General features: G+C 38.5%; 1 protein-coding gene across 2 annotated transcripts in view; it reads left to right on the forward strand.

Moving 5' to 3' along the window:
• Window positions 1-14,410, forward strand: part of BPNT1 (3'(2'), 5'-bisphosphate nucleotidase 1) — a 22,182-nt gene extending 7,772 nt beyond the window's left edge. For both annotated transcript variants that reach the window (XM_035010105.1, XM_035010104.1), the window contains exons 3-9: window positions 1,384-1,488; window positions 2,927-3,034; window positions 4,138-4,186; window positions 5,706-5,797; window positions 10,488-10,685; window positions 12,971-13,076; window positions 14,127-14,410. In XM_035010105.1, coding sequence (XP_034865996.1) covers window positions 1,384-1,488; window positions 2,927-3,034; window positions 4,138-4,186; window positions 5,706-5,797; window positions 10,488-10,685; window positions 12,971-13,076; window positions 14,127-14,275 — 807 coding nt within the window. In that variant the 3' untranslated portion in view covers window positions 14,276-14,410. The remainder of the gene's footprint in view (window positions 1-1,383; window positions 1,489-2,926; window positions 3,035-4,137; window positions 4,187-5,705; window positions 5,798-10,487; window positions 10,686-12,970; window positions 13,077-14,126) is intronic.
• The last annotated feature ends 994 nt before the right edge of the window (window positions 14,411-15,404 follow it).

Raw genomic sequence — 15,404 nt, forward strand, 5'->3', positions numbered from 1 at the left:
GGTCAGGCACTTCTAGGTAATAGATAATGAAAAAGGTAAAGATCTCCGGTCCTCTGTATGGTCAGGCACTTCTAGGTAATAGATAATGAAAAGGTAACAATCTCCCTGTCCTCTGTATGGTCAGGCACTTCTAGGTAATAGATTATAAAAAAGGTAATGATCACCCTGTCCTCTGTATCAGGCACTTCTAGCTAATAGATAATAAAAAAGGTAACAATCTCCCTGTCCTCTCTATTGGTCAGGCACTTTGTTGACACCTCATTTTAAAAGAGGCAGGGCAGAATTAAATTTGTCACACAAAGGATTCAGATGATTCAGTTTCAGTCTGGCACTATGTCAGTAGAAAGAGCAGGAAATATTATCCTGGACAAGAAAAGAATTGGGATAGCTTTCCTCATATACTTAATGGCTGTCAAAGTGTCTGCTTTTCTCTAGAGAGTAGTCTCTAGACTTGATTGATACAGAAGTCATCTTCAAATTTAACAATTCTTTTAAGAAGTTTTAGCAGGTATTTCTAGAGTACCTATGGTGTGCCAGACACAATTCTTTGGGAAATAAAACAAAAATCTCTGTCTTTGTGGCCCTAAATTCCAGCAGACTAGTACTTTGCATGTAGGTAACCAGCAGACTTCAGTGTAACATAAAAGTCTTTGATTTTCATGATCGTTCCTTGTTTCATTAAAAAGTATTATAAAATTTTTACTGTTAAAAATAATACATTCTGTAACTCTACCTAACCAGGCATATATAAATTGCAGCATGTCATAATTCTGTGAAAGCAGACTAACAAAAGAGGTTGTGGCTGTCATTTGCAAGATTTTCCACTTTTACTGGAATGACTATCTGACGTAGGGATTGAGTGAGAATGCTATATATCAAATGTTATTGCTGTTCATTTTCATAGTTTTTATATTTTAGAAATAGGAATTCTTTCTATCATCCTGAGGACCTGTTGAATTATTAGGAAAGTGTATGTTAAGTAGGTTAGTAGAAGACTAGTGAGTAGAAGTTATAGAAGGACCCAAATTGGGAATACCTTTCAAACAATTAAAAATAGTTTTTAGCTTTGATTGCCTTGAAAAGTTATGAATTTCCTATCTCTTCATTTTTTAAGCAAAAGATTGATCTAGAGATCTTATGAAGGGGATTTCTCAAATGGGGGAGAAAGTGTTCTAATAATCTAAAAGCTCCTTTCCAAACTTTAACCACTATAAATCCCATGAGATAAACCAAGCCAGGAAACTAGTTGACTCATTTGGTGTTAAGTTCCAGGAATCTAAAAACAGACAGTGCAACTTAAATGACAAAGACACTCATGCATTAGGAATCAGAGAACAACTGATTTCAGATTAGTTCTGCTAAAATTTACATTCTTTGTTGCAGACCTGTGCAACAGACCTGCAGACCAAAGCTGACCGATTGGCACAAATGAGCATATGCTCTTCATTGGCACGGAAATTCCCCAAGCTCACAATCATAGGGGAAGAGGTAAGACTTGTCAGGGATGCACTATTTTTTTAATGGGAGCTGTTTACCATATGGATTTATAATTGCCACTTTAATGACTTCCATACTACTGTTACTATCTCAAGTGTTACATCTGGTGTTTTAACACCAAAATAATTAGCCTATTCCTTGGACTTGAAGGATATGTCTGATTATAAAATACTTTAGTCCATTTCTAGGCAGATGTCTCAATTCTTGACCACAGAACATAAGGTTCCTGTTGTAATAATCAGCCTGCAAACTATGAGATGGACAGAGTTCTAGAACTTTGGAATAAAATGGATTTTGTTATTTCTGTTTTTTTTTTTTTTTTTTTTAATTAGGCTTCCTTGCACACTTGTCCAAAGACTATAACACTGAAAGTGAAGGAAGTCACATCTCATGTAATTGAGAGAGAAGTATCTCATGTCAGAACCACTGATTTATTGATTGATTGATTGATTGATTTTGATTTTTGAGAGTGTGTTTATTAAGGGCTTAGGATAATAAGGGGCAGGAATCTTATGCTTACAGATAGGTTTTTAATGATTAATTCATTTTGAATTATTACACACTGAATCCTGTTGAGGGCGGGTTAGGCATTTAAAGCCATTTAAGTGTTCCCTATGGAAACTAGAGTGAAATCAGAACTCTTTTAATTTTTGTTTGTTTTTGTTTTTGATTATTTTTTTAATTTAAATTCAATTAACATATAATATATTATTAATTTCAGAGGTAGAGTTCAGTAATTCATCAGTCTTATTAATAACCTAAGTTCGTTACATGACATGCCCTCTGTAATGTCCATCACCCAGTTACCCAATCCCCCCACTCCCTCCCCTCCATCAACCCTCAGGTTGTTTCCTATGATTAAGAGTCTCTTATGGTTTGTCTCCCTCTATGATTTCATCTTGTTTTATTTTTCCCTCCCTTCCCCTATTATCCTGTTTTGTTTCTTAAATTCCACATATCAGTGAGATCATATGATAAGTGTCTTTCTCTGATTGACTGATTTTGCTTTGCATAATACCCTCTAGTTCCATCCACATCACTACAAATGGGGAGATTTCATTCTTTTTGATGACTGAGTAATATTCCATTATATGTATATACTACATCTTTTTTATCCATTCATCTGGCGATGGACATCTGCAGAGCCACTTATTTAAATAAGTTTATAACACTTAAGATTTTTTTAGAAAAACTGTTCAGGATAATGAAGATGGAATTTTTTTTGTAGTCAACTTTGATGGACCATATGTGGTCATTTTTGCAATTTTAGTCAGTGTGCTTTATTTTTTGACTCAGGTTAAGCTCTTAACATAAATGGGGAACAGGAAGGCCTAGTGAACTCTGATGTTGCATTTCTTCTGTTACTAAGACAAAGGGTGCTCTGTGAATGCCAAACAACTTCAGTAACCATCGGCGTTATTTGCTTTAGGATCTGCCTTTTGAAGAAGTGGACCAAGAGCTCATTGAAGATGGTCAGTGGGAGGAGATACTGCAGCAGGCGTGCCCATCCCAGTACAGTGCTATTAAAGAAGAGGACGTATGAGCCATATGATTACTTAAGTCTTTGTTAGCCTTCATGTTTGTGCGCTAGTAAATAAAATTTGCCTGTAAGGTTGAAAAGCTGGTAGGCATAAAATAGTGGCCCCTAGGAACGTGAAATCTTTCAGGGCCAGCACAGAAGTGTCAGGCGACCATATGGGAATGTGTGACCTGTTAATTTAGGGTTCTGTTCCTCATCCTATCGGTTTCTTCTCTACTCTAAAACTATTACTAAAAATACTTCTAGGGAGAACATCTAATTTGTTAGTAGGTTTGGTAGTAAAACTTTTCGTTGGTAATTGAGGCTGGAAGGCGGTGAGACCTATAGGTCGCTGCCTTATGTTTGGAAGGCTGTAAAACTCACCTCGCTTACTTTATAACGTTGTTTAAATCTGTAGCTTCAGATAACTATCCTAATTCTTTAGTTGTTGAGGTTTGATTGATTCAACACACATTCATCAGTACCTACTTTGAGTAAGGCGCTTTGCTCTGAGGGAGGGAGGACCCAAGGACAGTGAGACGTGGCGTCTTCTGGGAGAAGTGAGCCTCATTCACAGATTCATGCCTAGCACTGTAATTCTGGTGGGTCTGCATATCCTGAATCATGTTGAAGTCCTAAGTAGAAGGGATGTCTTTTTCTGTCTACTGTCAATTTATAAACCGTTCATTTTTCTTGGCTGGACATAAACGGTGTCCTTAAGTTGAAATTAGACCGTCATTATTTTTTTTTAAATCAGCATTTATATGTCAGAGTGAGTAGCAGCCACACACGGTTTAAAACATTTTTCGTGCCACTTCAAAGTTTTCCCTGTACCACCACCTAGACCTCAGTGTGTTCATAGCATGGTGCTTAGTGTTCAGGTGACAGTAAATGGATGAGCGAAGCGTTTCCTATTTGAAATTCTTAGATCAGACTTTTCTCTAATTTAAATGGACTTTTCCCATGACTACGAAACAATAAGGTTTTTTACTATCACAAAACTGACATTAGCTTAAGCAATTCAAAATATAACTTCAAAAATGAAAAAAAGGTGTTTTTAATCTACTTAAACCTATTTTTTAAAGGTCGTATGCTTAATTTGGATATTTCCCTTTTTTTAGCTTGTGGTCTGGGTTGATCCTCTGGATGGTACCAAGGAATATACTGAAGGTTGGTATCTCTTTGGTATTTGTTTTTGATAGCAATAGGTCTAGTATATGATATTTAGTTGGAAACACTTAATACTTCATCTGCTGCCTGACAACCCAGTATCATATTTTATGTTTAAGCCCTGAAGCTGTATTTGTGCTCATCCTCGCTATTATTGTATATCAGCGATTGTCAAGACAGAGAGGGAGAAAATTCAGTCCCTTCAAATACCACCCTGTGACCCTCTACCAGTGCCGTGATTCTAATGTCCTGCAGGTGGGAATAACTAACACAACGCCAGGGTTACCAAAGGGACTACACTGAACCCCCAGCTCTACTGGGGGAGAGAACAAGGAAGAGCCCAGCTGTGCTCTACTACCATGCCCTCCCCTGCCAGGTCCACCCCCTCCCCCGCTCCCCTTTCCCTGCGCCCCGCCCTCACCATCTGTGAGCTGCTTTCTCACTCACAGCTTCACCTTTAAAGATGAGTTTGGGAACACGGTACAATATTTCTCCTTTCTGAAATTGCCTAAGATGAGAAAAATTAGAAAGCAACACATTAAAATAAAATTGGCAGCATTAAAGTAAAAAGACCAGGCTCAGAGCCACAGTTTTAGGTTTTAGGAGCAGAGCATATATAAGCTTAGAGTTTTATTTTTGAAACCAAGATCTACATAGGTTTTCTTATATTGGTTCTCAGCTTCATGACTTAAAAACAAGATTTCTCGTAATCATTAGAAAAAACTCTACTTGGGTGAGACATATCTGTAATGAGTCAGTCACACAGTATGTATGCACGTGTATGTATATGTATGTGTATGCAGTAAAATATCACTATAATCCATTAAGAAATAGGGAAGCTCTAGACAGCCTAGTATGTATAAGAACACCCAGATAGATTGTTTAGATCTTGACCCCCACCTCCAGAGATTTTGATTCGCTGGCTCTGGGAAGGACCCTGAGAATCAATACTAACATTTTGCCAGTTAAGGGGCGCCTGGTTGGCTCAGTCAGTAGAGCATGCAACTCTCAATCTCAGGGTCGTGAGTTTGAGCCCCATGTTGGGTGTGGAGCCTACTTTAAAAAAAATTATGCCAGTTAAGTCCGATGCTGCTTGATAATCCGTAGACTGCACTTTGAGAAACCTTACCTTAGAGACTTGCAGTGCAGGTCTAGACAATAATCCTGGAGTAGAGAGTGATCCAGCAGGCAGCAGTGACATGGAAGGTGGCAGAGGGGCCCAGGAATCTAGCAATGGCTGCAGAGTTATGGCTGGCTTATTCAATTGGTGTACAGACTGTACTAATGAGCCCGTGTCTGTCGATTCAGTTAAGTGGCCAAAGATCCTACTTCTGTCTCTGGCCAGCCATCTCTTATAATTTATGCATTTTGTCAGAAGTAGGACTGATCGTGGATGAATCATTACAGATTTCTTACCTTTATTCCAAAAATAGCTTGGAGCAGTTGATGTGCCGATAATAAGTCATAATACGAGCAAGTTATATCATTGATCTTCTTGATACTCATTTCTTCTTCACAGGTCTTCTTGACAATGTGACAGTCCTTATTGGAATTGCTTATGAAGGAAAAGCCATAGCAGGAGTTATTAACCAGCCATATTACAACTACCAGGTATTACTATAAATGATACAAAAATATTTCATTAGATAAGTAAGTAGAGTGTTATATGATTCCTGATGTTATGTAACCCAGTGGTTTACACTTCATTGCCCGTACGATTATTGGGGAGGTCTACAAAATACAGCTTCCCAGATTGTACCCCAGACCTGTTGAATCAGAACCTCTCAGGGCATTGATACCAGGAATGTATATGTATGTATCTGTGTGTACGCAGACACACCGTATGTATTATGTGTGTATATATATGTATATATATTTTATGTATGCCTCATGATTCAAATGCAGAAGTTTGGGAATTACTGACATGGTTCTTGATTAGCTTGGTCATTGAGACACCTGATTTGCAGGTGGTTCTTGAAGCATATTGAAGAAATGAACCATTTCAACCAAGAAAAGATGCTAGCCATGTTGTCTTCCAGGTAATACTACATAGCGCCTAAATTGCAGTCAGCATTGATAACAGAACTGGATGTGCTCTTGCACTCAGTTCTAATTATTTTGTCTCTCTAATCTGCTCTGACTTTCTATTATACTCCAAGCAAACTGTCTTCCTTAGAACCAAGAGACTAATGTAATTCCAAAGCAGAAATATACCATGAAATCGCATTAAATGTTAAAGGAAATTGTTGCAGTAAAATTTTTGAGGTATTTACATTAGTGTGATCTTGATAGAACTTTGGAGAATCAAAGTAACCAGAGTGGGGACTATTACTACTGAATTTCTAATTTGAGTTAAGAGCAGGATTAATCTCTGCTTTTTTTTTTTTTTTAAGATTTTATTTATTTATTTATCTGACAGAAAGAGAGCAAGAAAATAAATAAAATCTTTAAAAAAAAAAAAAAGGGCGCCTGGGTGGCTCAGTTGGTTAAGCGACTGCCTTCGGCTCAGGTCATGATCCTGGAGTCCCAGGATCGAGTCCCGCATCGGGCTCCCTGCTCAGCAGGGAGTCTGCTTCTCCCTCAGACCCTCCCCCCTCTCATGTGTTCTCTTTCTCATTCTCTCTCTCTCAAATAAATAAATAAAATCTTTAAAAAAAAAAAAAAGAAAGAGAGCAAGAGAGGGAACACAAGCAGGGGGAGTGAGAGAGGGAAAAGCAGGCTTCCCGCTGAGCAGGGAGCCCCATGCAGGGCTCGATCCCAGGACCCTGGGATCATGACCCGAGCCAAAGGCAGATGCCCAGTGACCGAGCCACCCAGGCGCCCTTAATCTCTGCTTCTAAGATAAATTTGTTTTTCATGTGTATGATTATAACTTTTTATTTATAATCCTGTGCTTCTTGAAATCATTTAGCAAAAATAGTGCATTATTAGGAAGGTCTCCCATATTGAATTGCTTAAGTGTCGTGAATTCTTTTAATATGACTTTAACATTTATATAGCATTATATGCAGACACAAGTTTGTGGTTTTTATGTAAACTTTAAAGTAAGTTAATACTATTACTTAAAAGAGGGGCATTTAGTTCATAGATAATGTTGTAATGCATGGTACTTTTCATCAGATCACAGTGTTAGGGGTTATTAATACTTTCCATCACTTCTTTCTGAGATTAGAAACATCGTATTCATTTTCCACAGAACAATGAAAAGCAGAAGTTAAGGGAACACAGGAATGAAGCAAAGATGAGAAAAATAGCTAGGGTTTTGGCCCCACTAGTAGGTAGAAAAGAGGCAGGTGACTTGTGGTACCCTGGGTGGCCATTGTCCATCCCATGTCCCAGCTCACTTCCTCCTGTTTGCTTCTCCCATTGCTGCCTCTCCCTTGACCACAGTTCCTCTGCACTCTCTTTTTCCTCTCGTCCTCTACTCTTTTATGCCTTAAAATTTGTTGCGACAAGTGGAAAAGTTGCCCAGTTCTGTTGATGGTATTCAAGGCTGGAGATTCAATTTTAAGTAATCATCAGTATGATAATAATAGCTACAATTTGTCATGAGCTACTGTGTGCTGCCAGACTCAAGGGATTCACATGCATTATCTCATTTAATACACACCACAGTCCTTTAAGGAAACTTTGTTCCTGTTTTAAAGAAGAGGAAACGGAGGCAAGTAACTTGCCGCCAGACCACTCAGTTTGTCATTGACAGATCTGGAGATTGAAACCCAGGTCCAGGGTGCCTGGGTGGCTCAGTGGATTAAGTGTCTGACTCTTGATTTCAGCTCAGGTCATGATCTCGGGGTCCTGAGATTGAGCCCCAAGTCGGGCTCCGCACTCAGTGCAGAGTCTGCTTGGGATTCTTTCTCTCCCTCTCCCTCTGCCGCTCCCCCGCACTTGCTTGCTTTCTCTCTTTCTGAATAAATGAATAAATAAAATCTTTAAAAAAAAAAAAGAAGAAAGAAAGAAACCGAGGTCCAGGCCCTTAGCAAATACTCTATAGTGCTTTCTTGAGCCAGATGAAAGACTTCTAACAATTCAAATGTTAGTATTCTAACGGATATTGAAGCTGGTAGGCACTTAAAAGAAACAGTGTGGCTTAGTGCAAGGAAACCTAATCTGTCTACATGTCGGAGATAGCTTCTTAACCACTATGAATCGTAATTAACCATTATGAAATAAGATGACAGTGGTAGCGTTTATCACCCCTGAGAAAGTTGGTGTGGTGCTCTGAAGGAGAGAGACAGAGAGATGAGGAGCACAGCAGAAGGCTGGCTGGCGGCCTTATGGGGTTGCATTTCCCTCACCACGGTGCCAAGTCCCCTGGTCACATCTTCTTTGTCTACATACTCATTTACGGAGGGACTATGACATCTTAGGAACCAGAATACCTGTGTCCACTCTTTAGTATGCTTTCCTTTCCTTTTCAGAATAACTGGAGAGCTGAGTTAATAAATAGGTTCCTTGAAAGCATGACCTGTATCTCAGCAATCAAGAGAAAGCCCGATGGTCACCAGAGCCTGTCTGTACTTTTCAGGTTCTAAGACTCTCCTGTAGTGTAGACTCGATGGTGAACACAGGAAGCACATGAACATATGTTGAACGCCCAGTGCTTGTTCTTTGGTTCCTCTGTTGCCCCATTGCAGGGCGAGCTGTGAGCAGACAGCCTTCAGCTGTCCACCTCTTCAAGGATTGCCTCACCTGTAAAGAGCTGCAAGGCCCCGTGGTGTGCCCTTTCTCAAGGCAGTCCATTTCCAGTGACTGGTTATTGCATGAGTATAAGTGCCTGGTATTTTCTTCTGATTTTTATAACCCTGAAGGGCCATTCTAGCTTCAGAGCTCCCCATTGGGCCAGCTGAGACTGTTGGTGGATCTGCATGAAGCTCTGTGTCTCCCTCTGCCCACTCGTGCTTCCCTCCCTCCTAAGGGTACTCCGTAATAAACACCCTCCCTATGTCAGAGTCCTGCAACATAAGCATATTTCACTGCTGTAGCAGCCAGGGTACTGTTAGTGGGCAAATAAGATGATGTGTTTGAAAGCATTTTATTTTTTAAAATATTTTATTTATTTATTTTTACGAGAGAGAGCATGTGAGAGTGAATGCACAAAAGTGGGAAGGAGGAGCAGTGGGAGAAGCAGACTCTCCACTGAGCAGGGAGCCCAATGTGGGACTCGATCCCAGCACCCTGGGATCATGACCTATGGCTCAGGTTTGAAAGCAACTCACACCCTGGTGATACTGGATCAGCTGTAGTCCCCGATGCACGTGCATTTCACACCCAGGCGCCCCTGTTTGAAAGCATTTTAACAAGGAAAATGGGGCAGTATAGTTTAGTGATGAAGAATATTGGCTTTGAATACAGATGAGCCTGAGTTTGGTTATGATCTTCCTGGAGTCCTTGGGCAGATTACTTCAATGACTCCAAATCTCATTTTTCTCATCTGAAAAACAAGGATGATAATACGTACTTCATGGAGTTATTTGGGGATTAAATGAGATAATACATGTAAGGCACTTAGTATGATGCCTGGTACTTGCTTAGTATTCAGTAAAATATATGTCTGTATGTCTACAATATATGTTTACTATATTAATATAATGGTGTTTCGATGACTCTGTGTTAATCATTTTATGCATCAGGTTATGTTTTTCTATATGAACTGTAGAGTTATAACAATGTTTTGGAAAATTCTTTGAACACTGCAAAGGAAAATACAGATGCTAAGGTTGCATTGTCATTGCCCTTTTACCACCACAATTGTTAGTAAAATCTTTCACCCTGACCCCGTTATCCATGGCTACTCTTCAGTATCACCCTATTCAGTTGCCGTCTCTATGGCAGCAAAATACATTATTGCCATTATCTGTTCCCATAGTAACAAGATCCTTGTTCCTTGGATAGTGAAAAGTAGTAATCAATACATGGTGTTTCATTTCCTGGAGACTTCGGTACCTTTTGCAAACAGCTGTTTTCAAAAACAATAATGAGATCAGTGGCTGTTTCAGAGAGAGACGGGAATCAGTATATGATGTTTCCTTTCCTGAGGACTTTAAGGAATAACCATAAGTTCCCTTCAGTAGCTCTCAAACCCAGTTATTAACCCAAACAACAAGAGAATACTCAGTTGATTATCTCAGGAAAATTTCGTGGTGGATGATATTGTTCTTGTTCTTTATTACATTACATTGTCATATTTTTATTTAAAAAAAAAAAATCATGGTGCTAACCTAAAGCGATATTCTATGTATGGCTGACATTTTTCTCCAGATGCTTACAAACTTTGCTGTTGTTTCACTCACTTACATAGGCAGGACCAGATGCTGTGTTGGGGAGGACGATCTGGGGAGTTTTAGGTTTAGGTGCCTTTGGGTTTCAGCTGAAAGAGGTGCCTGCTGGGAAACACATCATCACAACGACCCGCTCCCATAACAACAAGTTGGTGACTGACTGTGTCACGGCCATGAACCCCGATGACGTGCTGCGAGTGGGAGGAGCAGGAAATAAGGTATGAACACATCTGCATTTCCCGAAATGTGAAATAAGAGCTGGGGAGAAGGAATTAGAGGTTGTAATTGACCATTGAAAGCACATTTCAGCAACATTTGAATTTTTTAAAAATGTTATGGTTCAAGTCTTTTTATCTGAGAGAGTTCTGTGCTAATAGAAGTCATTAGGAGAAGATCTTGTGCCTCTTGCCAGGCCTCATATTCTCGAGGACCCTCTTGGGTTACTTCCTAGACCTTTCTTCTGCGGACCCTAAGGATGGGCCTGCCTCCCATTCCTGGATACTTCCCCCATTCTTTCACCTAGGCTTTCATCCTCCTGAGAAAATTGTGAAATGGAACACAGTTGGATCTGCATCCCTAGCCCTGATCTCTTCTCATCTGATTGCCCCCTGGATATCATAATGATGACATATTTCTGATCTCTCAAATTCAGCATGCCCAATTGGATCTCTTCCTTTTTTCTTCCTGCCCCTACATGCATTCCTCCTATTTCCTATCTGCTTAATGGCACTACCATTTTCCTAATTACTCCCGCCAGACTCCTGAAAGTCACCCTAGACTCCTTCCTTCCTCATATCCTATCTGTATCTTCTTAATTCCTTCCTGATGTTTCCTCTTGTCCATCTCAACTGCCCCCACCCTAATAGGTTTCAATTCATCATCCCTCACCCAGACTTTCCAGTAGCTTCCAAGTGGTCTGTCTGTTCAGTCCCAGTCCTCATAAAGCAGTTAAAAATGCAAAACTTACTGTATATCACTTCCTTGTCCCAAATCCTTGGATAACTCCCTGCACAACAATTCAAAATCAAAGCCTGTGAGAATGGGTGTAAATTCCCCTATATTTTGGCTCTTGAACACACCCCAGCCTTATCTCATGCCATCCCTCAACTCACACCCTGGTGATACTGGATCAGCTGTAGTCCCCGATGCACGTGCATTTCACACTTGTATGCCCAGCACGGGGAAGGCAAATAGTAAATACTTACTGAACTGAGTGGAATTCATTTTTCTTCACCTACCCTTTGGAAGCAATAATCAACTATTTTTAAATTTTCCAAAAGTATTTACTGGTAAGAGGATGAAAATGGGAGTTTAAAAATAACAATAATTTGCAGGGGGGGAATCAAAAACATTTCAAAGTAAAAAATGTATTCTTGGTATTCACTAAATGTAAATAGTGACAGGCGTGATTTCTCTTAGCCCTTACTTTTATAACTGCAAAAATCCCATTATGTCTTTTATTCCCAAGGGACACCATTCTCCTTAGGAAAAAAGTCCCCATCCTACACATCCCCCACCTTTTCTCCTATAAAAAGACCTTGTTGGGCAGTTACTAACTTTTTTTATGTTGAGGCCTTCTTAAAGAGTCTAATGAAGGCTACAGCCCTTCTTCCCTTAAGAAAATATACCCGAAATAGTTCTTGGTACATAGTAAGACTAGACACACATTTGTTAAATGAAAGAAAAACCTTTTATATAAAAGTCTACAGCAAGTTTTAATTGTTTGATGGTGTTTCTGAAGAGTACTAAAAAGAGTAATTGGTTACATTGCATTCACTGAGATTTTCCTCCTTTCAATCTGCTCTCTTCATCTGAATATTTGAAGTCTGAATTTTACAGTACTGATTATTTCAGAGTATAACCAAAAAATAAGTAAATGACTCATGAAAGCCTGATAGCAGGTTACTTTTTAGAGTCATGCAGTTTCTATCAGTGACCTCAGTTTTGTTTGAGAATTATAGGAGTTATTAAGATGACAATTTAAAAATTAATATTTTAGTAGTAGAAAGAATAATATGTAGTAGGACTCCAAAGACTTAAGAAACTACTTGTTAGCCTAGTCAACATTACATATGTGTTAGGACTTACTGCAGTTTATACATTAGTGCACTACTTGATGTTCCTCTATCCTTTATATAATCCACAAGATTAAAAATCTTCAATTTTTCTACAATATACCATATATTGCTTTTACAGTAAGAAAAAAACCAACATAATAAAAAGAAAACTTTATCTAAGTAGGACTATGAAGACTATTCCGATCTCCTCCCTGTGGCTTATTTAACCACTTCCCCCCCCGCCTCAGGTCACTATATGATTCTATATTCTATAGTATTCTGTATATTTCTCCATAATACTCTTGTCCTTTCAACCTGCTAAAAGCCTTCACCTAAGTTGAGTCTGACAGAGGAATGGATGAAATATACTTGATAGAAACAAGTGATTTCTCTTATTCTTCAATCTTTTCATGGCCTGGGGATAATTATTATCTCCAACCCTACAGATTATTCAGCTGATTGAAGGCAAAGCCTCTGCGTATGTATTTGCGAGTCCTGGATGTAAGAAGTGGGATACTTGTGCTCCAGAAGTCATTTTACATGCTGTGGGAGGTCAGTCCCTTTTATTTTGGGGAATTACAGGTGTTATAGTTTTTATATTATGCTACGACAGAATCTTTCAGTATTACTTTACCTAGGTTCTGAGGATATAAAAGTTCGAAGGAATCCTAGAGATTAGCTGGTCCAACCCCTGCATTTCAGAAGTGAGAACGTCGATTTTTCGGCAAATTCATTTTCTTTAGTTATTTATCTTTTGGATTTCAAGCTACATATAGTTGGTTTAATTAAACCCTTATTGATTTGTGGCTTTAATGCTTCTAGCGTTTTTTTTTTTTTCCCTTGAAAAGTAAAATGTTCATCACCATTGTCTTCACCTCACTTAGTTTCATTTAAGCCAATACTGGTAAATGTTTCAGTACTAGTGCTTAAGATCATGGAGTTAGAATTTTTTTTAATCTGACTGAAAAAATATTACGAATATATGCATAGTAAGATGATTTTTCAAGTTCCATAAGACAACAGTTTACTTCTCTTAAACAAAGCACTTGATTTTTGTTCTACCCTTTCTCCTAATATATTATCCATATCATATCTCATCAGCATATTACATGACAAGAGAGTTAAATTCATCACAATCCCATTTCATTAGGATGCTAAATGAAACTGTAATGTAACACAATTATATTTGATGAGCATATTTCACTTAAACTCTTACTAAATAAAGTGTTAATATTCAGTGGTAGAATGAAGAAAACACTTTTGAAAATGGGAATGGTAGTGATGGAGTAGAACCAACAGGAAAAGTAATCACCTCAGGAAAAGGGAAATTAATTGATGCCAAGAAATATGAATTAAAAATGCCAAATGAAATTAATTTTAATCAGGGAGAAAAAATAATTTTCTCTTTCAGTTAGTCAAAATTGTTCTATAGTTTAAGTTCAAGGGAATTAAAACTTAAACCTTTACAGTCGCTCATTATTTTTCCTATCTTAGCCAGAATTAATTTATATTATAGCATGGGGAAGTAAGAGGCATTTAAAAATAACTAGAAACATAACCATCTGGCGAGCTGCTAATGTTGTATTGATGTTTCTTCTGTAGGCAAGCTAACTGATATCCATGGAAATGCCCTTCAGTATAACAAGGAGGTGAAGCACATGAACTCTGCAGGCGTCCTTGCCACGCTGCGCAATTACGACTACTATGCAAGTCGAGTTCCAGAATCTGTGAAAAATGCACTTGTGCCTTAGAGGAAAATCTCATTTACTTAGCGAGGAGAAGGACACTTGATTCTCAGAATAATATATGTTAAAATGAATTGGATGGAATTATTAGAATTCCACTTTTACTTTATTCATTGTTGATCGGTGATTTATATTTAGTTACTTAGGAGTAGAAAAAGCAATTAAAGACTTTCTTGATTGATTAATCACCCAGGCCAATTGTGAGATCGGAAGGATTTGTAAAGTAAGCGTGTTACAGTTCTTTTCCTCCTTGTATTTGGAGGAATGAAAGGAAGGTTTAGTTTCACCTTGCTATTTTGGTCAGTTGTTTAATCAACATTCCTGTTATTGTGAACAAGGTTTCTTTAGGGCACAGAATCACAAGTTGTTACCTGAATCTCATTCTTGTTTTTCACAATAATTTTAAGTTTTCCTTACTCCAGTTATGAATATCCTGAAGTGTCATGTATGTTGATGAAACAGATTTATGGGAAAAGCTTCTTTGTAATAAATTATTATTATTATTATTTTTTTTTTTTTAAAGATTTTATTTATTTATTTGACAGAGAGAGACACAGCGAGAGAGGGAACACAAGCAGGGGGAATGGGAGAGGGAGAAGCAGGCTTCCCGCGGAGCAGGGAGCCCGATGCGGGGCTCGATCCCAGGACTCCGGGATCATGACCTGAGCTGAAGGCAGACGCTTAACGACTGAGCCACCCAGGCGCCCCTGTAATAAATTATTTAATTCTAGCTCTTTATGTTCTTTACCACCTTTTAACATTTTTAAGTAGTACTTGAAAATGACATATTCTCTACTGTGGACATTATTCTTATGGCGGCGTCATTCTAAAATGCGTAACTGTGGCAAGTTAGGGACTTACCTTAGTTCTTTCCAAGGAGAAATTATAACATAAGCTATCAAAAGTATTCTGACATTCTGCCTAGATTTTTCTTTTTTGGGTATCTTTCCAGTGCTTTTAAATAAATTTCTCTGTTACTGGATTAGGCAAGTCATCTAAATTAATGGTTCTCAAACCCAACTACATATCAGAATCACCCAGGAGGCTTTTCAGAAATACAGACTCATAGGCTCATCCCAGAAATTTTGATGCTGTATATTTTAAGAAGGCTACTCCAGGGAGTTTGATAATCATT

The sequence above is a fragment of the Mirounga leonina genome, unplaced genomic scaffold (genome assembly GCF_011800145.1).
Source record: "Mirounga leonina isolate KUSES-001 unplaced genomic scaffold, KU_Mleo_1.0 Mir_154, whole genome shotgun sequence".
Classification (NCBI taxonomy): Eukaryota; Metazoa; Chordata; class Mammalia; order Carnivora; family Phocidae; genus Mirounga; species Mirounga leonina.